Raw genomic sequence first — 26,928 nt, 5'->3', positions numbered from 1 at the left:
CTACCCTGCAGAGTGACTTTATTGGTGCCGGGGAAGGGCCGGGCCCGCTCCCGCGCCGCCGCGTCTCTCCTCACCGGCGCTGGTTCAGCCCCACCAGGTTCTTGATCTGCGGGGCAGAGGGAGAAGCGGGTTCAGTGCTGCTACCCCGGGGCGACGCCCCTCTCCCCAAGGCACGAAGGATCCTGCCCGGCCCCGAAGGTTTCAGCGCTGCTGGGCAGCAAGTCTGGCCTCAGAAGAGCCGCCTGAGCTCGGTGAGGAGGGGAAGACTGCTGCGTGCCTGGGACGAAAGGCACCTTCTGTGAACAGCGGTGAACGTAAAAGTGCGGGGGAGAAAGATCACCATGGATCCACCCACGGGCATTCTATGACCTGAACTTGCTCCCCAGGCAAGGTTTCAGCTTGGCTGTATTTCACTGTGAGGGGTGGTGAGGCGCTGGCACAGGTTGCCCAGAGAAGCTGTGGCTGCCCCACCCCTGGCAGTGTTTAAAGCCAGGCGGGAGGGGGCTTGGAGCAACCTGGTCTAACCACTCTGCTGACTCTATTTTTGTGGCCACACAGACTCTGACAATGAATTTAAGCTTTTGAGAGACTCAGCTTGCTTGTCCATTTTGCAGAGACCTGATGAGCTCAGTGTACCTGTCCAGCTGTGCACTCACTCCTCCTGTGCAGCACTCTTGGACATGGAATGTTCTGCTAAGGACTTGTGGTCCGTAACAGTTAATATACTGGGATGATTTTGCCCTAAAACAAACTGCCTGTAACCCCCCATCAGAAGCAGCCCAGTTCCTCCTGTTCGTCTGCACAGTGGATCTGCTGATGTACAAGAGCACACATAGACCTTGGGAATGTCTTTAGTGGAGGGTCCACATGCACATGTGAAAGCAGGGAGAGGCTGAGAAACACTGAAGATGTGAAATGATTCCACTGCAGGGGGAAGGAGGTGGGAGAAGTTCTTGAGCACTGTTTCATACAGTAAAAATTATTTCTAGTTTATGTTCCAGCCTGTCTTGTAATGATAAATTAGAATGGATTTCTGATAACAAGCAAATCACTTTGCTGCTAAATGCAATGCGAGTTGTCTAAAAATAGAATCACAGGGAGACCCTGAAGCCCTTCAAAACCATTTCTGGGTACAAGAAGGATTGTTTTGTATCCCAGAGGAAAAGCAGCTTCCTCTACATGGACACAAAGCAGTCCAAGATGCTACCAAAAAATGAAAGGATTCTTGGAAGCACACTGCAGTCAACTGGAACAGCTTGAGGAAATCACCCTGCTGTGGCCTGGAGACAGGTGCCACCTCCCAAGTGTCCATGGTGGCATGGGCCTTCCGTCAAGATATCCAGGGCAGGCACTGGCAGAGGAAGAGATCTCTCAAGAAGTGATGTAGAACATTTGCATTTATTCTGATCACTTGTCTCTCATCCCTAAAGCTCACTCTGTAGCTTCAGACTTAATTTTTTATGCTCTATTACAAGTTACTTCACCCCAAAACAGTGAACTAACACCAAACTACCCATAAAATCATCCTTACATGTAGTTATGAGAGATTATTCATTTTCATGCTGTGTTCCAGATTTGGGAGAAAAAACATGCTGAAATTCAGCAAGGAAAGGTAGAGAAATAATTCTGCCCTTACAGCCGTGCATTACTTACAGTAACTGCAGCTCCCATCAGGCCCTGGACAACTGCTTTTCCTGTTGACTGTACCTAGAAGACACAAGGATAACGCCAACCACCTTTTGCTTCCTTTTGCAGTTACACTTGTAGACACAGAAGTACAGAGACGTAGTGCACAATAAACATGTATTTACTACGGAAAGGTTTTGACAGAAGCCAAGCACTGCAGACAAGTGTTAGCCAGAGATAAGAAACATGGAAGACATTTCCTGGGAATATATGTCTCCAAACCGTAAGGCCACTGTGACAAAGAAGGCATGTAATTTTACTAGAAAATACATGTCATTTTAATAGAAAATACCTTTTTACTAGAGGATTTATTGCATTTATGCAACCACCCCTCAGTGCAAGGTGGTCTCTCTGCAGCTGAATGGTCTGTGTAACTGGGAAGACAGGTATGTCTGCAGGTGTATCTGGGGAGACGGGGGACGCTGCATGTGTACCCTGCCCTTAACGTTACCTGATCAGCTGCATTGCCCATGCTCATGGCATCAGCTACTCTGTTTTCCAGGAAGCGCCAAGTCTCCTCAAAGTCAGGGGATGAATCCTGCAGCATCACCAGTTCAGTGGTGTTGTAGATGCCAGTGAGTACAGCTCGACGGGTGTACCAGTTAAACTACAAGGGCAGGGAATGAGAGAGAGGGGAAGCTGTGACCTGAATGCAGATCAAGGATACAGCCCACGAAATCAGACTGGAGAATGGCAAAGGAAAACACCATTCCAACTGCACATTCCCTTCCCCACTTAATGTGTGTCTCTCTGATGCAGTAGGCCACCAGCCAACACAAACATCTGATAGCACAGCTGTTCCTATAGCATCAGACAGAGGTCAAGTACGGCATCTAAAACTGCTGAACAAGATCTCCAGCACCTGCTGCTGGCTGCAAGGAATCCTCTCTTCCCTGTGTGTGAGCCTGTGTGCACTGAGCCCATCTTTGCTTTACAGATACCTAGTAGGCAATGCAAAGATCTGAGGTGAGAAACAGCTATACTGAGCGCTGAGCTACAATTTGTACCAGATACATGCATGAAGAAAGGGAACAAACAGGGGACAGAACTGTGCAAGACATCACACAGAGATAGCCCTTTCCCAAATCCTGTCGTTGAAATGCCAGTACTGTCTGCTGACTCGCTAAATGCATCAGCACATTGCTAGCAGCAGTGCTGTTGGATGTGTTACAACAGGTTACACAATGCAAAGAGGCACAAATAACTTCAACTCTTCAGTTTTTCCAGTTGCACTTGGAACCTCTGGCAGACAACATATATAAATACATTTTAAAATGAGGCTTCCTCTTCATTTGCTGCTATTGCCTCGAAAAAATACTGGCTCTTCCATTCATGACTACAAAGGCCTTGTTTTCGAAAACAAGCTGGATGGAAAGCTCTGCACTGCCTGCACCATGATGAGGGGAAAAACTTGAAGAATGCTGCCACTTCCAGCTCCATCTCTAAGGTGCCCAAGACCAAATGCTTTCTGTTGATTTCTCCTTCTGCTCTGAAAAACCCACCCAAAGAGGTCTCTGAGGCACTCACATACTCTACTGTGCACCTGGTGTGGTGACGAGGGGTCCACCACAATTGACACTAAACCCTGTTACTGGGAAAGGAGGGGGGGGCTGAGCACCACAGCTTCCCAAAGGAAACTCATGTAACTGGCACAAAGGTGCCAACAAAAAGACAAACTTTAGAACCTCTCCTAATCCTGCCTGTGAAGAGATTTTAGAACAGCTCAGTGCAGACACTAACTGACACATCAATTGGACTTTCATAACCCAAAAGGGACTTGCAGTTCCTGATGCAGCCACAGTCTTTCACATCTCTTCTGGTTTATTCCTTTAATTTTCCTATCATCTTATTTATTTTTCACTGCAGTAGCTTCTCTTTTATACACAGATAAAAGCAGCTTATTAAAGTACTTTGTTAACATGGTTCATTCAGCTTTTCCCCTTTCTCCCTACATCTATATGAATTAAAGTAATTTATTAATTGTTTTAATTAAAGTTATAATTTTCTTTCATTTCCTGACAGAAAGATGAAAGTTTTAATAAGCTGATGGTATTTTTGGGTAGGTTCTTTATAAGTTTTCAAGTCAAATCTGCAGATGCTACTGCTGGTGGAACAGACATGTGACAGAGACACACTGCTCATGCACTGAGTACAGATCAAGGTTTAGGCTGAAAATCACAAGAATTTTGTCTAGGAAGGTAAGACCTTTAATTTGCACTAATCTCATGGGCATTAATTTGCATTTAGTCCTATTGGCTCTTAAAACTCGTTGGAAAGGATCCTTGGGTGCTTCTGAAAATGTCTTTCTCATTCAACAACAGGATCGTTTCAAGAGAGACATGCCCCAATGCCTGCTTCAACCCATCAATTTGCTCAGGTGCTGAGGGGTAGCTCCAGCCAGTCTGTAAAGCACCAGGACTTACGTCTGTGGACTGGTCTCCAGCATACTGCCAGATATCATCAATCATGCTGGTGAGGAGGTTAAGGCTGGACGGGATGTTACGTGGGAGCAACAGGATGCTCAGAGCCTGCAAAGGAAACACAGATAAATGGAAGAGATGAAGAGAGAAGGATATAACATTAAGGCAGACCAACAATGCTCTGTTATCTTTGCCCTGCTGCTGTTGACTTGCCTCCAGCTCCCAGTGACAAGTCCTCCCTGCTCTTTTCAGCTTTCCAAGTGGCAGGATTTGTGTGGAATAAACCTTAGCCTGTGCTGGAGCTCCATGCCCCCTGCTCAGCAAGAACCCCACTATGTTGTCTCTCCCAAGCTGCCTCTCCAAGCATGGAAACAGCACAGCCTGAACTGACTCACACTTGCACTGTGCCCCTATGGGCAGGGAGTCAAATTTCTCATTTCTCTGAATTTGACTTTGAACTCAAAGCAGCCACCAAAAGCAGAACAGCCACTCATAATGGCCCTACTGGGATCCTGCAGCCTTTGAACATAGTAACACAAGACCAAGAGAGTCATAAACCACTCACATCCCTCACAAGGCAAGTTATGCTAATCTGGAACAAACCCATGAATTCTGTCTTCTCTCTCTGTAAGGAATGGTGGATGCAGCTGCCCAGAAGCCAGCAGTGATTCTGGACAAGAGGCTGACTTTGCAACAGTCTCTGCAGCCCATGGTTGGGAACTCCTTGCTTGTTACTGTGGCTAAAATTCAATTCCCTTCCCACCCCGGAAAGAACAGCTTGAGACTTAAATCTGAAATCTGAAGCATGGAGCCCTCTCAGTTCACAGATCTGTCCTCAGGTTGTCAAAGTTTTGTCACTTGCAAGCTGGGCAAGCAGCTTCCTGCAGCAAAGCAGGAGTTCCATGTTCCCAGGTGTCAGGTGATATGGGTGCAGCTAGAATAATGCTGCAAGGAGCCTGACTTGCAGTGACATTGCAACAGGACTGAGCAGACATGGCTCATCCCCTGGGATCCCAGATGGTGAGTAATGGAGTAGTTTGCTTTTCAAGAACTGCAAGAAATTGTTGTTCTAAGGACACCTCTAACTGCTTCCTGCCAAGTCTGCTCTCCTCTTGAAGGCTGCAAATCATGTGAAGCCAGTGAGGGTTTCATTTACAACCCTGAACTGCTCTGGTGGAGAGACTACGTTGAAGGTCACAGAGTGTTTAAAATACAAATGAAAAAGGAGACAATCTTGATATTCATTTTATACCTGGGGCCATTTGTCAATATATGGAATCAGCATCCTCAGTCTGGCTTCCACAGCATCCTTCAGGAACTGATCTGTAGGCTTCTTCCTGGGTAAGAAAAAACCCCAAATGTGAAGAACGTCCAAATTAAGCTCAATTCTGAACTTGAAAGGTCAATCGTTTGCCTGCCTCAGCAGTAGATATGTGAAGTATTATGCATCCTTCACGCCTTTTGTACAACTCTGTGAGGATGATTTTATTTGGCTAAATTAATTTTTAACTTAAAGTATCTGTGTCCCAGGAGGCCTCTCTGTCTATCCAGTCCCTTTGGCAGAGTTTGCCAAGGAAGATGTCTTTTCATAGCCAATACTCACTCTGCTTCGCCCAACTGCACTAGCTTTTGTTCCTGCTCCAGCAGCTCAGACAGCTTGGTGTTGCACTCAGACACAAAGTGCAGGATCAGGTCACTGCCATCACTGTAAAACATCCCTGCAGCAGCAACAGAGAGACCCAGGCTCTGCAGGGAAGAAGGGAGAAGCACAGACCAGGTCATACACTGCTAAGCAGGATCCAGCTGTGAAAAGTGTTTATTTCTTTCGTGAACAAAGTTATATGAATTTAAACAAAGCAACACTGCATTAAAAAGTACTTCATGTACGTTTTCATTTCTTTAGGATCACTACTTTACATTGTGCCTTACTGTAATCCTGACAAGGTTATTCTGTAGTAGCTGGGCCACATTCCATTTGCTGACTGGGTTGCATCACCCAAGAGTATGTGGGGGAAGCATGCAGGCCTGTCTGTCTGGACTTAAGCTTCATCCAGTTTTCAACTGGTTTGTTGCTTCTCTCCCACATACCTTGGCTCCCTTTGCAATGGCTTCTGCAGTCCAGCCATGTTCAGGCACAAACTCCAGCGCTGCTGTGAGGATTCGGTGCTGCAGCTGCTCCTCGCTCTCATAGTCCTCAGACTCCTGGCCGCCCTGGCCAGTGTAACTATGAGAAGGTATTATTACAGTGAGGGAATGTCACCATCAAACACCAGCAACCTGGACTCTGCCACTCACTTGCTGCCACTGCTGTGTGCTGGCATGCTTTTGAGGTCTGCTTAGTATAATTCTCACCTCCTCCTGTAAAATCCCTCCGTTTCCAGGAAAAGGATTCTTAATGAACCTTTGCCATAAGAGAAGAGAAAAATACAGGAGGGCTCAATCTAGGTGCCTACATGAAGATCAACCAGCCTCAGATTACCCCTTCTTTAAAAAAACAAGCTAAACTATAAGCTTTTTCCAACAGGAACTCTACAGTTACAGGAATATGGACAATATTTTGTATGGATTTACAAAAAAATCCAGGACTGAAGTCCTGTGTTTTGCAGACCAGAGAGGTTCCCTCTTGAAAGCAAGTTCCATCCTGTCTCCACATCGGACAGTGGAATTTGCACTGTCTCAGCAAATCAGCTCTTCAGTTGCTGCAGTCTGAGGCTTCATTAACTCTGGATCTCGTTGTCTTCAAGCTTCTATGCAAGTTTCAGGAAACCAAAGTCTATTGGCAGGACTGCACTAGAAATAGCTAGTGAGTTACCTGGGACAACGGCCTTGACATTCCTGCTCAGGCTGGTGATCAGCTGGATGTGAATCGAACTGATGCTGAGAAGACGATGCCAGTGGCTCCTTCTGCTCATCAAAGACACTCCTCAGCACAGCTGAGGCCTGGAGAGCACGCTGTGGTGGGTAGAGCTGGCACTGGAGCGCTGAAAGGGAAGCCAAGGTTCAAATGTCTTTTTCCAATACAAGGAAGCACAGAAAATTAAGATGAAGCAGAGAGCTGTGGTAAATCCAGATGAAAAGAACAGAAATGTGTAGAAAGTGTCTTTTTACACTTCTGAGAGGCATCCCTCTCAGCTGAGCTCACATTTACTTGGTGAAAATAAAGTGAAAATGTTTTGTGAGGAAAAGAACTGTGCAGACGGCACATATAGCAAACAGAAATGAGTTTCCCAGTCTTGAACTGGAAACCAGGCACACAAACATTCCCTGACTGCCCTGCAGCATGACCACTCTCTTTTTTGGTCCCTGACAAAGCGGAGGAATGAGAGAAGTTAAGAGAAAGGCACTGACCCTTGGTAATATCCCAGCAATGTTAACAGAAACAACTGAGATCACGACGCGTGTTTCTCAGGTGACTCAAAGGTCACACAGCTCTTGATTACGGCTGCTCTGTGAGAATTCATAATTGAACTGCAATAAGCTTGGGTTGCACAGCCCACACTTAACCACCACCTAACTTCTCCTCAACCCCGCCCCCAGTCCCCTCGAACGCCTTGTGCAGTTTCAGGGCCTGGAAGGTGAAAGAGGCTTCACTCCCCAAGCATACCCCTGCGGCAGGCTACGTGTCTCCAGCCTGCCTGACCAGGGTCCACAGACACCAGCCTCAGGCGGGACCAGACCTAAGCCTGAGCCTGGAGCTGGGGCTGAGGATGGGCCTCAGGCTGCGCCTGGGAGTAGGCCTAGGCCTAGGCCTGGCGCGACTACACAACCCCGTACCGCCCCCTAGCGGCGCCGCTCCTCTGCCCTTCGCATCACCTTCCTCGCTCCTCCCGGCCCCGCCCCGCCCTGCCGCCTGGCCCGGGCCTCGGCCCCGGCCCCGGCCCCGGCCCCGGCCCAGTCACGGTGGCACGAGGACGAGCACGCAGTCTCCCCACCCACCAAGCCGCGCTCCCCCCGCCCCTCACCGGCGCGGCCCCGCCAAAGACGCCAGCCAGCCAGCCGTAGGCCTTTCGCCGCCGCCATCTTGGAAGCGGGCAGCAGCGGGATTACGTCACGGCGCCGGGACGCGGCTGTGACGGCGTCAGACCGGGATGACGCGAGGCGAGCTGAGCTGAGCTGAGGTAAGTCGTGCGCGGCTTGGGGGACTAGGGACGGGGACCGGCACCGGGACACCTGCTTGGAGGCCGAGATTACCGTTTTCCCCTTTAAAAAGGATTTCCGGAGGCTGCGCCTGGGGCGGCCGCTGCGGGCGGGCGGGCGGGATGGAGGGGGTGTGTGTCAGGGAATTCCCGTGTGACATTCCTTCGTGACATTCCCTCCCGTATCTTGTTTTTTAATCTGTTGAAGCTCGCAACCTCCAGTATTATTTGCAGCCCTCTCCTTGCCCTGTTTTGGGCAGTGGTGTGCCTTAAGGGCTGGTAAATGTGTGTGGAATTCAGATAAAGTCTTCTTTATGCTGGGCCCAGCCCTTGGGCCTCCTCCCTGCGTGGCACAAGGTGGTGTAAGGCAGGAGTCCTCTTCGGTGTGGTAAGTGGGCTGGTGTTCTGTTGATGCAGTTTGGGCCCTGGACTGGTATTGAAAGGTCACAACTTGCTGTTGTGGGAGGAAGGTGCATCTTTGAATTCAGCTTTGCCACGTTACCCTAACAGCTTTTGTATCTTTTGAGGTTTTTGGCCATCTTCCTAGGAAAGACGGCATTTTACTAGGATTTATATGTGTGGTTACTAGTGTTACTGGCTGTTGTAGTTGCTTAGCTTGTGTTGCATATGTGTGCAAGGCCAACTGGGAGGTGCTGTAACCAGGAGCTCATAACCAAGATCTTCCATTCCTTAATTGAATGGTGTTGTGGGCTGCATTAGCACAAATTCCTACTAGAGTGGGTCAGACAAGGTGCAGAGTTGTCCTGTTCTGAACATGTTTGCAGTTTCCAGGAGAGAGGGGTCCACTGCACATAGAACCAGAGGAACCGTGGGTCAAAATCCACTCTACACCTGACTGCAGGCAACTGCGTTGAATCTGGCACAGGTACCCATAAGATATGCTTTCATGACAACATGGTGGCAATAAGACACTACCCAGAGTGTGTAATGTAATGACTTCTGGTGACAACTTTACTTACAACAGGCTGTTACAAAGCAAGCATGTGGCTTGTAGCCGATTGAAGGTATATTGGGCAGCTGGTGTGCTCACTTGTGCTCCCTATTCTGTGTGCTTGTGTTAAATGGGAAGGAAAACAGGTTTGTATTGGAGGTGCAGAGTGAAAGAGACTCGGTGATTGTTCCTGTAGCTGGTGCTGCTGTGAGTACAGGTGATTATGACACTGCTAGAGTGTGGATTTTCAGCAGGCTCTGTAAGGAATGCAATTTTTTATAAAATACTGGTGCACACAGGTTTCTCAAAGCTGTCACTGTCTGTTCCCCTCTGTGCAGTTGCTCACACAGTGTCACCCATGAGTCGAGAGTCTCAGTCTGGAATGCTGGGAAGGCTGAAAATTGCTTTTCTTCTTTTCCCCTCATGTGCTGCAGAGGCAGATTCTGCTAGGTCAGGTCTCTCCTGAGTGGGAGAGACAAGGCAGTGTTTAATGTCAAATGGAAACCGTGCTGAGGCACATAGACACTAAGGGGGTGACTGGCGACAGCTGCTGTGGCTTTATTAAGGACAAGTTGTGCCTGGCCAATTTGGTGACCCTCTGTGATGGACCATAGCACTGGTGGATAAGGGAAGAGTGACTGACATCATCTCTGTGGACTTGTACAGTTCAACACTGTCCCACACAACATCCTTGTCTCTAAACTGGAGAGACATGGTATTGATGGATAGACCACCTGGTGAATTGGCTGGGTGGTCGTACTCAGAGAATTGTGGTCAGTGGCTCAAGTGGAGATCAGTGACAAGTGGTGTTCCTTGGGGGTCATAGTTCAACAACTTTATCGCTGACATGGACAGTGGGATCGAGCACCGTCAGCAAGTTTGTGGTGACACCGAGTTGTGTGGTATGGCTGACACGCTGGAGAAAGGGATGAGATACAGAGGGACCTGGATAGGCTGGAGAGGAGGGACCATGAGAACCTCATGTAGGTCAGCAAAGCTAAGCGCAAAGTCTCCCCTGGGTCAGGGCAGTCCCAAGCACAGCTACAGGTTGGGGGAGACTGGATGGAGCAGCCCTGAGGAGAAGGATTTGGGGGTGTTGGGTGATGAGAAGCTTGCGATGACCCGGCTCCCCGTGACCTGGCTTCATTGTGTGCTTGAACACGGATCCCCCCAGTGTGCTGGGCTGCATCCCAAGAGCATGAGCAGCAGGTTAGGGAGGGGATTCTCCCCCTCTGCTGTACTCTGGGGAGACCTCCTTGCACTCCTGTGTACAGCTCTGGGGCAGTGACACAAGAGGGACATGGAGCAAGTCCAGAGGAGGCCACAGAGATGCTGCAAGGGCTGGAGCAGCTCTGCTCTGGAGAAAGGCTGAGAAAGCTGGGCTGGTTCAGCCTGGAGAACAGAAGACTCCTTAAGGGGAGACCTTAGAGCAGCTCCAGTGCCTAAAAGGGCTACAAGAAAGCTGGAGAGGGGCTTTGGACAGGGGCCTGTAGGGACAGGACAAGGGAAATGGCTTTAACCTGACAGAGGGGAGACTGAGATGAGATCTTAGGCAGAAGTTCTTTCCTGTGAGGGTGGTGAGGCCCTGGCACAGGTTACCCAGAGAAGCTGTGGCTGCCCCATCTGTGGCAGTGTTCAAGGCCAGGTTAGATGGGGCTTGGAGCAACCTGGTCTAGTGGAAGGTGTCCCTGTCCGTGGCAGGGGGTTGGAACTGGATGAGCTTTGAGGTGCATTCCAGCCCAAACCAGTTTGGGATTCTGTGATGAAAAAGTTGTTGCTAGTCTGGAAATCCAGAAATGCCATCCAGAGGGACCTTGACACACTTGTGAGGTGGGTTGATGCCAGCCTTATGAAGTTTAACCATGCCAAGTGCAAGGTCCTACACCTGGGTTGGAGCAACCCCAGGCACAGCTACAGGTTGGGCAGAGAAGAGATTCAGAGCAGCCCTGTGGAGAAGGACTTGGGGTGTTGGTCAGTGAGAAACTTAACATGAGCCAGCTTTAGTGTGTGCCAACAGCCCAGAAAGTCAACTGCATCCTGGGCTGCATCAATAGAAGCGTGGCCAGCAGGTCGAGGTGATCCTGCTGCTCTACTCTAGTCTGCTCTTGTGAGACCTCGCTTGGAGTATTGTGTGCAGTTCTGGTGTCCTCAACAGAAAAAGAACATGGAACTTTGGAACAAGTCCAGAGGAGGGCCACAAGGATGATCAGGGGACTGGAGCACCTCCCGTATGAAGACAGGCTGAGAAAGTTGGGACTGTTCAGCCTGGAGAAGAGAAGGCTGTCTGGAGACCCCATAGCAGCCTTCCAGTATCTAAAAGGGGCCTATAAGGATGCTGGGGAGGGACTGTTCATTAGGGACTGTAGTGGTAGGACAGGGGGTAATGGGTTAAAATTTAAACAGGGGAAGTTTAGATTGGACATAAGGAAGAAGTTCTTTCCTGTTAGGGTGGTGAGACACTGGAATGGGTTGACCAGGGAAGTTGTGAATGCTCCATCCCTGGTGGTGTTCAAGGCCAGGTTGGACAGAGCCTTGGGTGATGTGGTTTAGAGTGAGGCATTCCTGCCCATGGCAGGGGGGTTGGAACTACATGATCTGAAGGTCATTTCCAACCCTAACTATTCTGTGATTCTAAATCCTGTGTATGTCTCTATTAAAATCTTTAAGGAAAGCAAGTAAGTTTTTTGTTGTTATTTAGTTTGGTTTGGGGGCATTTTGGGGGGTTTGGTTTGATTTATTTTTTTTTTTTTAGGCATGGCCTGCAGTCACCCAGCAAACTAGCCCCTTAACTGGAGAGAAACTGAATTACGCCTTTGAGTGTAGCTATTTCTGAATGTTATATTAATGCTCAGCTTGGGGGAACTGTACTGCCTGTCTCCAGAAAATAATCTCCATTTACTAAAAGAAGTCAGTGTTCTGTGATTAAGACAGTCCACAGATGTTTGTGCTGAGCTTGACAATAACCCTTCCTCTGTGTCCCTCCCGACCCGTTGCTGCTGTTAGGTTTGCTTCTGCTGTGGACATGGGGGAGTACGGAGTCGCACCAGGCCAGCACGTGGCCATCATCTGTGATAGCTCCTCGCCCGTTGAAGCCCTGAAGGATTTGGTGGATAAAATTCAGGCACTGGTGGGAGCTGGTAATCGTGTGTCTGTGGAAAATGTCAACCAGCTGTCTCAGTGTAAGAATTAGCTTCATTTTTTACCCTTTCATTAAAGGGAGAGGGTGCTTCTGTTGTGTGAGCTGACATCTCTGGGGTCCCAAAGCAAGAGAGACGTGGAGCTGTTGCAGTGAGTCCAGAGGAGGCCATGAAGATGCTGCAACGGCTGGAGACAGGCTGAGAGAGCTGGGCTTGTTCAGCCTGGAGAACAGAAGACTCCTTAAGGGGAGACCTTAGAGCAGCTCCAGTGCCTAAAGGTGCTACAGGAAACCTGGAGAGGGGCTTTGGACAAGGGCCTGTAGGGACAGGACAATGGGGAATGGCTTTAACCTGACAGAGGGGAGACTGAGATGAGATCTTAGGAAGAAGCTCTTTCCTGTGAGAGTGGTGAGGCCCTGGCACAGGTTACCCAGAGAAGCTGTGGCTGCCCCATCTGTGGCAGTGTTCAAGGCCAGGTTGGACAGGGCTTGGAGCAACCTGATCTAGTCCATGCCAGGGGCATTGGAACTGGATGTGCCGTAAGCTCCCTTCCAACCCAAACTAGTCTGTGATTCTATTTTCTTCCGTGATTTGTAAGTGAGCACTCAGAACAATACTGCTAACTCTTACCACCAGCAGTACAGCAAAGGAAGTGATATACCCTAGTCTTGCTTCCTATGGTGTCTTTAATCAGTTGTTGCTGTTGGACACAAGCATGAGGGATGAGGAGGGAGGTGAAACTGATGTGTTAAGCAAAGGTCTGTGTGTAAATATATAAAATTGAACCGTCTTCCCCCTTCTTGTTTTCCAGCTGCTCACAAGGATTCATTTTTTGACGTGATTCTCTCTGGCATGGTACCAGGCAGTACAGCGCAGCACAGTGCCGAGGTGCTGGCAGAAATAGCCCGGATACTGAAGCCAGGGGGCTGTGTCCTCCTGAAAGAACTGGTGGTTACAGAATCAGGTGAGAGAATCCACATCAGCCTTGTTTTCATGGTAACATAGCAATTCTCATGAGGATTAGGCTGAAATGGAAGGATAGGAACCCTGACTGACCTTCAGCGATGTTCACTCTCTTGACACACTAACTTGAATAGTAAGGCATTTATCCTGTGTTTAACCTGGTAGCCATTGAAGATATTTGCAGTCATTCTTCCCCAGTGAAAATCCTAAAGTGGTTCGGAAAGGACCTTAAAGCTCATCCAGTCTAACCCCCCTGCCATGGGCAGGGACACATTCCGCTAGACCAGGTTGCTCCAAGGCCCATCTGACCTGGCCTTGAATACTGTCAGGGATGGGGTGCTGATCAAGTTTAACACTTGATCCTAAACTACCTTGAAAAAGCATGTGATGTTAAATAGGTGCAGATGTTGTGTTTCCAAGGAGCTTCTGAAGTGATTTTAAAAACGGGTGACAAATGCCAGGAGAGGCTGCCCCAGAAGCCAGCTGAGAAATAGGTATCCAGAAAAGGTACAATTGTTTGGGCTTAAGTTTTAAGAGTAAAACCAGAGCATGTGCCAAGGGGCAGCTGGGGGAGCACAAGAGGAGGTGAACACAAGATTATTTCTCTGTCTTGTACTTGACATGCATTCAACTTTGCTGGCACAAGGAGCTGGTTCAGGGTGGAAGTGGGAACTAACACACCATGTGATAAGAAGAGAAGCATCTGTGCTGATGACGTTTGCACTGGCACAATCTGCAGTGCTGAAAAGGGTGGTGTGAGTGGCAGCGGAAACACCGTCTTCAGCTTGGGAAGATTTGCCGATGTTTTGGAGCTAGCAGTGGCTCTGTGGTGCAAGTGGTACCTTAGGGGTAGGGTGGAAGACATCTGGGACACAACTAAGAACGTGCAGATCTGGAAGAGATGAGGTTTCTTTTTTCCAGAGTCAGGCTGCAATTTGGTGGACTAGCAATAAAGAGTAAGTGGGACTACTGAGAGAGGGTGAATGGATTCTGTTCAGCACAATCCTGTGCCCCAGCAAATAAACCTGTAATGAGTTTCTGAAACAGTGAATGTGTAAGAGCTTTTGCCTGCAAGAGCAAGGGTCTTGACTGTTGCTTCTGAATGAAATGTTCATTTAGGAGTCCAAGTTTTGAAAACCTCTTGAGTTGTTCACTTTAATATGTAAAAATATTTTGGGGGAATGTTGTTTGGGTTTTGGGGTGGGTTTTTATCCTTTTTTTGATGAGCGTTAATTGGGTTGAGGAAGGTTCAGGCATATATAGAACAGATCTGAAGTTAGAACAGCTTTGTCACACAGGCTACTACTTTAATGAACAAGCTGCTTGCATTCTCCTGGTTTGCTCCTCTTGTCAGCCAGAAAAGGCCCAGTTTTAAAGCAGAGGTTTGGCTTGAGCAGTTCCTTCTAAAGCTTTTGCTCTTCCAGGTTTCTCAGTGACCTCTATTCTTTTTCTTCCCTTCTCCTACTTCTTGCTTTTGTGTCTTTCAGGAAACAACAGCAGAATCAAGACAACAGACAAACTCCTCACAGCTCTGACTCTCTCTGGGTTGGTGGAAGTGAAGGAGGTATGTGTGTACTGACCACTTCCAGAAAGTCCCTTGTGATGTAGGTGGTGATTCCTGGGGACTTGCTGGTTGACAAGGTGTTTAGCTACCCTGGTTTACTGCAAATGTGCTTGGCAAAGGTAGTGGTTTTCTGTAGGACTGAAAATAATGATTGTGTTCACTGGATGCTGGATTGGGGCTTCTGCAGTGTGATAACCTAAAATCTTGCATTGCAGCTGCAAAAGGAAGCATTGACCCCAGAGGAGGCTCAGTCAGTCCAAGAGCATTTGGGTTACCAAAGCAATGATCTAATCATTGTTCAGATAGAAGGCAAGAAGCCTAATTTTGAAGTGGGATCCTCAAGTCAGCTCAGACTTTTCCTTGCCAAGAAACCTGGTGCTTCAGGTAAGGAGTAGTGCGTGCTACATTTCTGATTGCCTGCAAGCACCCCTTGGAAGAGGGAGACAGCTCACCCCAGGAGTGCTACAGTAAAAACCTGTGAACTGGGGCTTTCCAAAGTTGTTTCAGCTATTTTCTGGGAGTAGGCAGGGCAAAGGCAGGAGTAACTACTATTTCTTCCTTTGTTCTGGCTCCAGGAAAGCCCTCTGTGGACCCAACCACTGCCAAGCTGTGGACACTCTCTGCCAATGATATGAACGATGAAGAGATGGTTGGTATCTGGTATAGTTTGTGAGACTTTGCTGCTGTTTCTTGTCTCTCCTTTCCTATTCTAAATAGTTTCAGTCATGCCTTTTGGGAAGCTTTACAACTTACGAGGCATAAAAGCATCCCTAGGGCAAAATACCTCATATTTGAGGTCTTGAAAGCCCAGAGGTGTGGTGAGGGTGGAGGGGAGACACAGATAAGGGGGCACAGCTACAGCACTTTAATGTTAGTGCTACAGATAGCACCATTTCTTTGGACATAATACAGCAATGGCATTCCCTGCTGACAAATCAGTTTCCTGCGTGTTCTCTTTCATTGTGTTTTGAGGATCTTTTGGACCCTGATGAGCTGTTGGATTCAGAGGATTTGAAAAAGCCAGATCCATTGTCCCTCAGAGCTCCATCCTGCAAAGAAATGGGCAAGAAGAAAGCCTGCAAGAACTGGTCAGTGTTGGAATTAGCATATTGGTGAACCTTTCAACTGTAACATTAAACCCTCAGAGCTGGATGGGTTTTAAAAAGATTGTGGGCAATTTGCTGTTCTTCAGAGCATAATTCTCTTGGTTCGTAACTTTTCTTAATTATTTTAATGTAAATCCAAATGCAGTGAGAATTGACTAGCTGCCCCAGAGCTGTTACAAATTACCACACTGATGTGATCAGCAGCCTTCCTGAGGGTGGCTATGCAGTTTGTGCCTTGACTAAAACCCTGGTTTCTCAGATCTGAAGAAGAAAGAGCACACATAGCAAATGCCATACAGCCATTTCCTACTCAGTTTAAAGGTGAGGAGTGTACTTCAACACTTGTTACACAAACTGTGGTGTTGAGGAACAAAGTGAAGGGCAGGAGAGTCCCAGTGTCAGCTGTGTTGTGTGACAGAGTGAGGGCTGTTGCATGTGAGTAGGGGTGGAAGGAGTGTTGGTGACTCACAACCTTTAAACAGAAACGTGCAGGTGACTTCTTTATTTTTCTACAGCACATGTGGCCTGGCTGAAGAACTGGAACAGGAGAAGAAGAGTGTACAGCCCAAATCTGCCTGTGGAAATGTAAATAATAATTTTTGTTTCTATGCTTTGCCAGGGCATGATCTCTAAGAACTGTGCTCTCTAGTGAGTGCTCCCTAGGCTAGCGTACCGCTCCCAGACACTGCTTGTGCTGCTTCTGCCATTGCACACACACTCTGCATCACTGCACCTGTTGCTGTGGGAGTCAGAATGAACAGTGAAGCTTCACCTCCCTGCTCCTATGCTCACAGGGCAGGTTACCTTGTGGGAGGGAGCCAGGGGGGATTTGGGGGCTGCCTCAGCCCAATATGCAGCCACGTGTGGGCACACTGGCTGAGGGGAAGCTTGCCTAATGTCCTGCACAGCTCTGCTAACACAGCATGCCTTGGGAAGAGGGTAGAAGGGAGGTGTTTTCTGTGCTGACATGCTGAGGAGCTGGAAAAGCCATATTCCAGGGGAAGAGAACTGAAAGTTGCTGCTGGTTACAGAAGGTGCCTTTGTTCTCTTGGAAGTGCTACCTGGGGGATGCATTTCGCTGTGCCAGCTGCCCTTACCGGGGGATGCCAGCCTTCAAGCCTGGGGAGAAGATCCTCCTGAAAGAGAACCAGCTGCATGATGCCTAACCAAGACATCTCTGGATGTCCCATGAATGACTCCTCTGCTCTTTCATCAGTCTAAGGTTCTTCCTGCAGTCCTTCTCATCCTCTCAAACTCATGCTTTCCAGCCAATACTTCCTGTGGGAAGGGCACTGTGGGCACTGACACTGCTGTGAGCTCATCACTTGTAGTCAGCCTTGGGATACCTTAATAATCTTCGGTGACAAGTGGCCTCATATGTATTAGACTTCAGCATGTTATGCTTTGTTTTAGCTGGCTTGATTTCATACTGGGACACTGACGATCACAGCATGTCCCACCAGCAGACAGAAGTAGAGGCAAGTGTCAGGTTGTGTGTGTGTGACACGACTGTACTTCCCCATGCCCACGTTGTACAGCTTTAATTTGTCCTGATTTTCCCTGATGAATCAGCAGTTCTGGCTCACTCTCAGGGTGGCACTGGGCTCCTGCTCTCTTTGAAATGTGAACCTGCAGTTCCTTGCCATGTGAAGGTGGCTCAGCAGCTCCTGTCACAAGCCAGGAGCAGGGAGTGCATTGAGCAGCATGTGCTCAGTTTGGGGAGCGTGACCCCATCCATTTCCATCAAAATGACAAAGGCTAAGTCCCACTGAGAAAACTCCTCCCCTTAAAGCAGGGAGCAGATAAAAAAAGATCTGCCTGCTTCTCTCACACCTTTCTGTCCAGTTAAACTGATAATGCAAAGGCAGTCTGAGCCTGCTGCCTCTCTGTGGCTACCAAGTCAGTTACCTACAGTGTCCAGTAGGTAAGAACACAGCAGTAATTAACTTCTAGACTATCTGCTTGTACACAGCAAGATACTGAGAACTATTTATTTGTGTGATCAGTGAAGCACCCACGAGGTGCAGGGTGAGGGACTGCTCTGTTTGGGCTGCTCACCAAGAGCGGGAGAGGAGGAAAACTCAATGCTTTTGTCTCTGGGGGATTGCTTTGTTAGGAGCTCTTGCTCTACAGGATGTGAATGCTTCTTCTGCTACCTGAGTTACACACTGATCTCCAGTGGGACCTGGGATGAAAGGCTATGCTGTTCTTGAAATAAAAGTGACTGATAGTAAAATGTTTGTTTTCAGACTAGTGGCTGGGGCATTCCAAGTGTGTCTCTCCTTTTAGTCAGCCTCTCAGTGAGTTCTGGAGCTGTTTAAATGTTGGGTTAACTCTTGGAGTTCTCCATAAACTGTTCCACTGAAAACATGACTCCAATACATGATGCCCACTGGGAAGAACAGAATGAAGCTGCCCAGGTTAGCTTTCTTACTTGGTCAGGGTTTCAGAAAGAGGCTTTCTCCTTGTTGAGTAAGAAGAAGGCTTGCAGGGAGAGAAGGGAGGAAGCCCTTGAGGTGTGCAAAGCGCCCAGTGTGGCTCTGGAGGCAGGTGCTGCAGTATGAGCTGTGTAGTGTACTTATCTGGGAGCTGGGGGGAATACAAGGGACTGGAGGCAACAGACCCTTCCTCACCCTCCTGCCTCTGTCATCAGTGAGAACAACTGCCAAGGAGACATGATTTTTGTGATAAACCTGTGCAACAAACCTGTTAGTGCTCCTACCTTGTGATCTAAAGAAATGGGTAAAAGCCTCTGTGCACCTATGACCTTTGTGAGTTTATTGCCTTTTTTCAGCCTCCCTGGCAGCAGAAGATTGGATCTCTGCAAGTCTCCATGTGAGAAGTCCCTGATAAAGGCAGCCCTTAACCTGAACTCCACTTTCAGGAGTAAATAAGAGGGAGGAGGCAGCAGCAGAAGCTTTTGTTATACAGTGATTCACCCTGCTGGAATTTAAGTAAGCTGGAAACACTTTCAGATACTGCCAGAGTTCAGCTGATGAAGGTTAAGGCTGTTTAATCTTGCTTTCGTTAAACAGTGTTACTTGCTGTTACTGTGCAAGAGGCCTTCAAAGGGTGAGTGTTGGGTAGTGGAGCATCAGCTGGGGGGAATATGCTTCTATCAGGCTGGTTTTGAGAAGTATTTCATAGGATCATGGAATCCCAGGTTGGAAGGGACCTCAGGGATCATTTGGTCCAACCTTTCTAGGCAAAGCATGACCTAGACTTTGTCCCCACACCCTGTCCAGCCAAATCAACAGTGTCCAGTGTTGGGGAATCCACCTCTTCCCTGGGCAGATTATTCCAGTGGCTGGTTGTTCTCATTGTGAAACATTTTCCTCTTGTGTCCAGTTGGAATCACCCCAGGAGTAACTTGCGCCCATCACCCCTTGTCTTTTCCATGGGACTCCCTTTAAAAAAGGGGCCTCCATCTCTGTGGCCATCCTTTAAATATTGGCACAGGGGGATATGGTCTCCCCTGAGCGTTCTTTTCTCCAGGCTGAACCAACCCAACTCTCCCAGTCTTTCCTCACACACTGCTCAGTCCTTGGATCATCTTTGTGGCTCTTCTCTAGATGCTCTCCAGCCTGTCCACAACTTTTTTATATAGTGGGGACTGGAACTGAGCACAGCATTCCATGTGTGGCCTGAAAAATGCTGAGCAGAGAGGGACAATGACATCTTTATCTCTTGGTGATGCCCCTGTTGATGTTCCCCAGCACCCTATTGCCCTTCTCTACTGCAGCCACTCACTCTTCATTCCTATGGAGCTTGTGTCCCTCAGAACCTCCAAGTCCCTTTCCTCAGCACTACTCCCAGCTGGGCAGGACATGCAAAACTGCTTTGAAACCCTTGGAGGAATCCAGCTGGACAATGTCCACCGCTCACCCCACATCAGCTGAGCAGGTGACTTCACCATAGAAGGCAATTGGGTTTGTCAAACACAGTTTGCCCCAGGTGAATACTTTTAGCCCCTTCTCTCATCTGATACAGCCTCCACAACCCTGCCAGCCCTCCCTCCTGCTTCCACTCCTAGTCCTTATGTCTGGCCATCCATGCTGCACCCAGGAAGGTGGCACTTGTCCCTAGCAGGTGAGCAAGCAGAGGCTGTGCCTAGTTTAGAACTGAGTACTTCAGTTGGAAGGGACCCACCATGATCATCTGATCCAACTGCCTGACCACTTCAGGGCTGACTAAAAGTTAAAGCATGTTATTAAGGGCATGGTCCAAATGCGTCTTCAACACTAACAGGCCTGGGCTTCGACCACCTTTCCAGGAAGCCTGTGCCAGGGTTTGACAGCCCACTTGATAAAGAAATGCTCCCCTAATGTCCAGTATAAATCTCTCCTGGTGCAGCTTTGAACCATTCAGAGAACCCCAGACTGGTTTGGATTGGAAGGGACCATAAAGCTCATCCAGTTCCAAGCCCCTGCCATGGGCAGGGACACCTTCCACTAGAGCAGGTTCCTCCAAACCCCATCCAGCCTGGCCTTGAACACTGCCAGGGATGGGGCAGCCACAGCTTCTCTGGGCAACCTGTGCCAGGGCCTCACCACCCTCACAGGGAAGAACTTTTGCCAAAGATCTCATCTCAGTCTCCCCTCTGTCAGGTTAAAGCCATTCCCCCTTGTCCTGTCCTTACACTGGGAGGTTTAGCTGAGGACCATGTAGGAACTAGGCTGGCAGTGACTGCAACACTAAGGACTTGTCCACCAGCACCCAAAACCACCATCACGGTGGGTGTGAAGCTTGGGGACCACATCAGGCAGCAACTCCTGGGGAGCTGCAGAGACCTCCCTGGCTGTACTCCCTGGTATCACTCTCGTCCAGGCTGGATGGCTCCTCCACAGCCTTGCCAGGTGCCTGCTGCTATGATTCTGCCCTAAAAACCCTACCATGCTGGGAGAAGCAGCACTTTAGTTTCTCTTCTTGAATCAGGCTTCCTCCATGTGGTGAGCAAAGCTTGTGGGGCAGTGAGGGCACTCTCCATGCTCCTGGCATGGAAACCCATCATGGACATCTTGCCCACCTGCCTGGAGTGCACATGGGGACAACAGGGACCTCTGTCCTCTGAATGGAGGTGGCACATACACATCTGAGGCAAGGAGGGCATTGTGTTCGTTATGGCCTTATCTCCTCACACTTGCTCAACTGCTTTTGAGAGCATCTTTCTGAGGACTGAACTTAGGAGGCTCAGCTCTGACTGAGCACTTCACCTGTTTCAAAATAGCTGATGGACAAAGCTGCTGTTCCCACCCTTCCTGCCTGCACTTGCAGAGTCCCTGAGCTCTCAAGAGGTTATCTCAGCTAGTTCCTTAAGCAGCCCTGGCTGCGTTTCTTCACTTTCATGGCTTCTTCCCTGGTTCCTCATTAAAAACACCATCCCAGATCTGATCCTCACTAACCTTTGGCATAAGAGAGGATGCAAATGCAGCACTATGAACATCCCAGTTTTCTCTGCCTCATCAGTTAATGACTCCTGGTGAAGCAATGGGCCGAACTTTCCCTTCTCCTTCCTCTTATTATAAAGGCAACTGAGCAAACACAGAGCCTTTTGCAGCCCTTGTTTACCTTATCTCACTTTGTACCCTAGCTTCCTGATTCTGTCTCTGAAATTTAGTGATCTTGTCATTCTGCTCATGTCCTTTCGGTTTTTCTTTCTTTTTTTGACTACGGCGGTGCTGAAGAACTTCTCTGCAGCTGTATTTTCCTTCTCAGCAGCTTCCCCTCTTGCCTCTGCAAAGGATAACCAGCTACCAAAGCTTTTAATAGAAGTCCCAGGTGTCTGAGAAGTCTCAGATATTCTTGGAGTCACAAGCAGTCCCCTTCAGTTGAAGTTGGCTTTTTAAAAACCTTTTCTCATTAAAGTAACAACATTGATTGTTTCATGCTGTAGGAACATGAGAAGGGCTGTGCTAGTCCAGCCCAAGGGCCCCCAGCCTGTCTAGATAGAATCACAGAATCAATTATGTTGGAAAAGACTTGTAAGATCATCAAGTCCAACCATTAACCCAGTACTGCCAAGTCTGCCACTAAACCATGTCACTTAAGTGCTATGGAATGATGGCTCCACCACTGTCCTGGGCAGCCTGTTCCGATACCTGACCACCCTTTTGGGTGAAGAAATTTTTGGAGAAGAAATTGTCTCTAATATCCAGTCTAAACTTGCCCTGGTGCAGCTTGAGGCTGCTTCCTCTTGTCCTGTCCCTTGTTCCTTGGGAGCAGAGACCAGCCACCTCCTGGCTCCATCCTCCTGTCAGGCAGTTGTAGAGAGCGACAAGGTCCCTCCTGAGCCTTCTCTTCTCCAGACTAAAACCCCCAGTTCCCTCAGCCATTCCCCATCACACCTGTGCTCCAGGCCCTTCACCAGCTCCATTGCCCTTCTCTGGACCCGCTCCAACCCCTCAATGTCTCCCTTGTAGTGAGGGGCCCAGAACTAAACACAGGATTTGATGTGTGGCATCACAATTGCTGAGTACAGGAGGACGATCACTGCCCTGGCACTGCTGGTCACGCTGGTGCAAATACAGGCCAGAACGCCATTGGCTTTCTTGGCTGCCTGGGCACAAGCTGCTCATGTTCAGCTGGTTGTTGATTAGAAGATGGCCAGCAGCCCCACTGCTGATGCTTTGCTGTCACCATGTCAGGAGGGTGTAGTATGGCTGCCCTCATGTCCCACCCAAGAGCAACATGGTCTGCATGCCACAAGGATGGAATGAGAGCCACGGCTGAGTGGTGTCTGCTCTAAGCCAAATCCCATGGACCTCCAGCCACATAGGTTGGAAACAGCCCCCAGGGAGTGATGGGCTGTGAGATGTTACGGAGATCGTCCATCTTTTTTTCTTGCTGTAGCCAAGAGATGTGGCACATCTCCTTCCAGCCCCAGTTCCTCCTTCAGCTCCTTCAGCCCATTTAACTTAAGCCTTCCCTTTCTAAACTGGGGCACTCCTAGAGATCATCCTCCTCCAGGGTTGTAGGTACCCAGAAGGAGGCTGGTGAGGATGTCCTGTAGTTTAGTGGAGCCTGCTTCTGCTCTGCATTCCTGGGGCACAACTTTGATGCCTCTTTGAGCCTCCTCAGTTCAGCACTTTGACCCTCACATCCCACCCTTTGTCATGAGCTGCTCCCTCAAAGCTGTTCCTTGTGGGACACATCCAGCCCTGCACTGGCAGTGCTGACATCCCCACCACTCTGCTATTATTATGATGGTTTGACCTCAGTGTAAATGATGTTGATGTCAGAAGAGGGAGGTTTTGTCCCCTTCTTTTCAAACTTCAGGTTGCCGCAGGTCGGGTCATCATGGCTGTCACCAGGGTTGCTTGTAGGGGACAGAGCACTAAGCAGAGTCCTGGGTTTCCCTTCTGCATCTCCCCTGCTAGTATTTTTTCACTAGCGCAACTATTTGCACTGCCCAAGCGTTATCCAGCTTGCTCAGAGCTGCCATCTATTTTGAAGCTTGTAAGCTCCCATTTAACAGGAATTAAAAAATGTCTAGGACCATGCTTTCAGAAACCAAAGCTGATTTTACTCTGAAATCCTTTGCATAGGTATTCAACAGCCAGTGGTTTGGATTTTTTTACACAGAGAAGGAAATGATACATGCAAAGCCCTCCCTGGCTTACTGTGCTGAGCTGATTCCCCTCCACCACTTACCTGCTTATGAGCTTTCCTGAAGAAGGAAACATAGTTTAAATAGTAGTTAAAATAATGCTAATGATCACTATTTGAAATGAAGAAAATATATGCACTGGTCCTGCTGTTGTTGCAGGGGAGGATGGGGGCTGTTGTTGCAGGGGAGGACAGGGCTCTGCAGCTGGCTGGCTCTGAAATGACCAAGGGGCAGGAGGGGTTGGCAAGGATTTAAAGGCATTGGAGGGGCTGGAGAAGAGCTCCAAGACGGACACTTCTGGAAATGTGATGGGGTGATGTGAAAGACCGATTTCATTTGCACCATGTCTTGTGCCATAACCAGGCTCTCACCAGCAGCTGGCCAGAGGGAAGGGGGTGAACCTTCTCCCCAGGCCAGGACAGCTTCTTCAGGAGGACAAACTCATGCAGGGAACACTAAGTAAACAGGAGCAGTAGGATATCAAAGATGGACATCTCTCAAGCTGGTTGTCCAGGACAGCCAGTGAGGAGAAGGTGCCAACTGGCTCCCACTGGAGACAGAGGCTCCCCGTGGCCTCTGCCTTGCCTTTCCTATTCCTTCTGCACCACCACAGCAGCAGGCCAACTATAAGCATGTAAAGAAGCACCTGACCACAAACCAAAGATGATTCACAGGAGGGAGCTGAGTGCTGCACACACAACCATCACAGAGGCACTGTGAGCCCCCATCCCACCACACAGGGATGCTGCCCTCTGCATGCTGCCATTGCCTCTTTCGGGAGTGCAGTTCTTTTCCAAACTTGGGCTTCCAGACTCCAAACCACTTACAACCCCGACAGCCCCAGAGTGCTGACAAAACCTTGGAAAACGGTCTCCAGAAACTCTTCTGAACTCATCCAAACTTAGCCAGGGTTGTGGTCAGAGCATCAGAGCCTCTTCTCAGCATCACTGCCTCTGATTCACTGGTGCCTATCCCAGTTTGCCAACAGCTCCCACCCACTCATGGGAAAACATCAGGATGCGTTTCCCTCCCTTGCTGCTCCTCTTTCTCCCTTAGGACCTCTCCTGTCCCCCAACTTACAGTCATGTGGCTGTGGGGACTCACCTGTCCAGATCTTCTTCTCGGTGACACTGGTCTGAGGTGCATGAGGGCCACAGCCTAGAAGACAGAAACACAAGTGAGAGACTGCCTGGAGGCAGAGGATACTCTGCTCCCCACTCTGCTCTGGGGCAGGATGCTGGACCCACATTCCCGACTGTCCTGCTCCTGCCACTGCAGCTCCAGCAGCTCAGCATTCAGCTGTATGTGCTGCGGATGGAAAGCATGGAAGGTCCAAGTACACAATGGCCACACAGCTCCCTGGCAGGATGCATCTGCCAGAAGGGCTGTGCTGGATCAGCTCCTCCAGTGTCTGGGATGCTTTTGCAGGAAATGGTGCTTGTTGTAGCACCCTCCTCTACCTGCTCATAACCCCAAGAAAACGGAAGCAGTGCTACCCACTGTCCCTTGTGTGGTACTTCCAGTGTCTGTCAAGTTTACTCTCATGATGAAGACCCTACAACCACAGATCACCATGCTGGTGGCATGCACACCAGTGCTGGTGAGATAGGTACAGATGCCTCCCAAAGTGGTGTTGGTTTGATTCCACCCCTCCAAGCCTTCAGGTTTGTACCAATTCATATGTCCTATGAGATTACCTGCTCCAATCTTGAACCTGCACTCCATGGTGATAACTAACTCTTCTGGCTGGCTGACAGTCCCTAGAGGAAACAAAAGTGTATGTGAGAAGTGAAATATAAATCATATTTATGACCTTGCATGGGTCATATCCCACTGACATGTGCCAGTCATGAAAGACACGATGAAGTAACTGGTTTTTTCCACCAGATGATGCTCTTATCCAAATACAGCTACTAAACATTCAACAGTGAATGTCGAAATGCTACACATTCATTAGTGCTACCCAACTCTGTGCAGTGCACAAGCATTTCTCTGTCTCAGAAAGGATTGAAAGTGGGAACACTGGGGGAAGACACCTCCTCTTCCTCTGGCAATCTAGGCAGAAGGGTCTTTTGGCACCTGAGCAGGATGGGCCACCAAGGCCTCAGACTCTACCAGTTCATGGAGCATGAGGTGGACTGGTGGGCTAGCTGTGGGGAAATGGTCAGCCCTAGAGAAGCAAAGAAAATGTAATAGACCCCTGCAGTCTCTTTGGCTTCATCTCATTCTCTAGTGCTCACTTTGCGGTACTTCAAAATCACTTCTGAACCTCTCGGCTGAAGTCATATCACACCTTCTCAGCAGTCCTCCACCCATTCCTAAGTCCTTTCTCTCCTCTCCCGTGGGTTTTGGTGGGCTTATGTCTCTTACCACTTTTGTTCCATTTGGAATGTCTCTTTTTGAACATGTACCTCATGTTCTCCATCCTGCATATATACGTTCCTGTATGTTCTTTGTTCATGCTGGTGAAGATGAGTTGAACCCTTTTGCATCTCCACAACACTCTTGTTCTGCTTTTCTCCATTGTTTCAGGTGGTATTATTATTAAAGTAATAAAGGCCCAGCAGTGCTGCTCAAGCCTGTCAGGAGCAGACACTCTTAAGATGAGATCTAACCCTACGGACACATCGATTGTGGCTGAAAGCTGGCAAGCAAGTCCTGTCAAAAAACACCTCAGATATGGAAGGCTGGGTTTGTGCTAAGGAATATCCACTTCCTCCATGTAAAGCTGGCCCCCTTTGCAGTCATCAGACTTAGAAGCATCTGTTTCTAGCTGTGGCTGCCTCATTCCTGGCAGTGGCCAGGGTCAGGTTGGACGGGGCTTAGAGGAACCTGGTCTAATGGAAGGTGTCCCTGCCCGTGGCAGGGGGTGGGGACTGGATGAGCTTTGAGGTCCCTTCCAACGCCAACCAGGCTGTGATTCTGTGACATATTGCATAATGCATGCTGCACCTGCCTGCCAATACGGGTCATCCCGTGTCATTAACAGCACTGTAATTTCCTGCTCTCCTTTCTCCTTTGCAGAGAACATTATCGAACGTTGCTGTGGGAGCCGGGCCTTGAACACTGCCAGGGATGGGGCAGCCACAGCTTCTCTGGGCACCCTGTGCCAGGGCCTCAGCACCCTCACAGGGAAGAACTTCTGCCTAAGAGCTCATCTCAGTCTCCCCTCTGCCAGGTTAAAGCCATTCCCCCTTGTCCTGCCTCTACAGGCCCTTGTCAGCAGTCCCTGCCCTCTGCTCCTCTGCAGTGAACCAGGGAAATGACAGACGTGCTGGGAAGCATCCACCTCTTGCCCGGACAGGAGCTCTTCCTCCCGGCCTGCTGTGCCAGCCTCCTAGGAGCCGACGGCGCAGTG

At 49.1% G+C, this 26,928-nt stretch overlaps 2 protein-coding genes across 3 annotated transcripts; one reads left to right on the top strand and one right to left on the bottom strand.

Moving 5' to 3' along the window:
- Nucleotide 1: 1 nt before the first annotated feature.
- Nucleotides 2-8,205, bottom strand: COQ9 (coenzyme Q9). The gene is made up of 9 exons (XM_057430436.1): nt 8,069-8,205; nt 6,919-7,087; nt 6,195-6,330; nt 5,710-5,852; nt 5,359-5,443; nt 4,110-4,214; nt 2,138-2,293; nt 1,654-1,707; nt 2-106 (listed from the first exon to the last, which is right to left on the bottom strand). The coding sequence occupies exons 1-9, from the start codon at nt 8,124-8,126 to the stop codon at nt 71-73; spliced, it is 942 nt and encodes a 313-aa protein (XP_057286419.1). The 5' UTR covers nt 8,127-8,205; the 3' UTR covers nt 2-70.
- On the top strand, nt 8,133-17,251 carry CIAPIN1 (cytokine induced apoptosis inhibitor 1). 2 transcript variants are annotated; one of them, XM_057430433.1, is made up of 9 exons: nt 8,133-8,224; nt 12,198-12,373; nt 13,143-13,295; nt 14,782-14,858; nt 15,074-15,242; nt 15,434-15,507; nt 15,831-15,946; nt 16,480-16,549; nt 17,020-17,251. In XM_057430433.1, the coding sequence occupies exons 2-9, from the start codon at nt 12,217-12,219 to the stop codon at nt 17,128-17,130; spliced, it is 927 nt and encodes a 308-aa protein (XP_057286416.1). In that variant the 5' UTR covers nt 8,133-8,224; nt 12,198-12,216; the 3' UTR covers nt 17,131-17,251. The 2 variants fall into 2 exon arrangements, with proteins under 2 accessions (XP_057286416.1, XP_057286415.1); XM_057430432.1 differs by lacking the exon at nt 8,133-8,224 and adding an exon at nt 8,609-8,630.
- The last annotated feature ends 9,677 nt before the right edge of the window (nt 17,252-26,928 follow it).

The sequence above is a fragment of the Pezoporus wallicus genome, unplaced genomic scaffold (genome assembly GCF_028554395.1).
Source record: "Pezoporus wallicus isolate ANWC-B61680 ecotype Strahan unplaced genomic scaffold, APGP_CSIRO_Pwel_v1 contig_3573, whole genome shotgun sequence".
NCBI lineage: Eukaryota > Metazoa > Chordata > Aves > Psittaciformes > Psittacidae > Pezoporus > Pezoporus wallicus.
The sequence above is the reverse complement of the archived record's forward strand: the minus strand, read 5'-3'. Positions and strand labels throughout refer to the sequence as shown.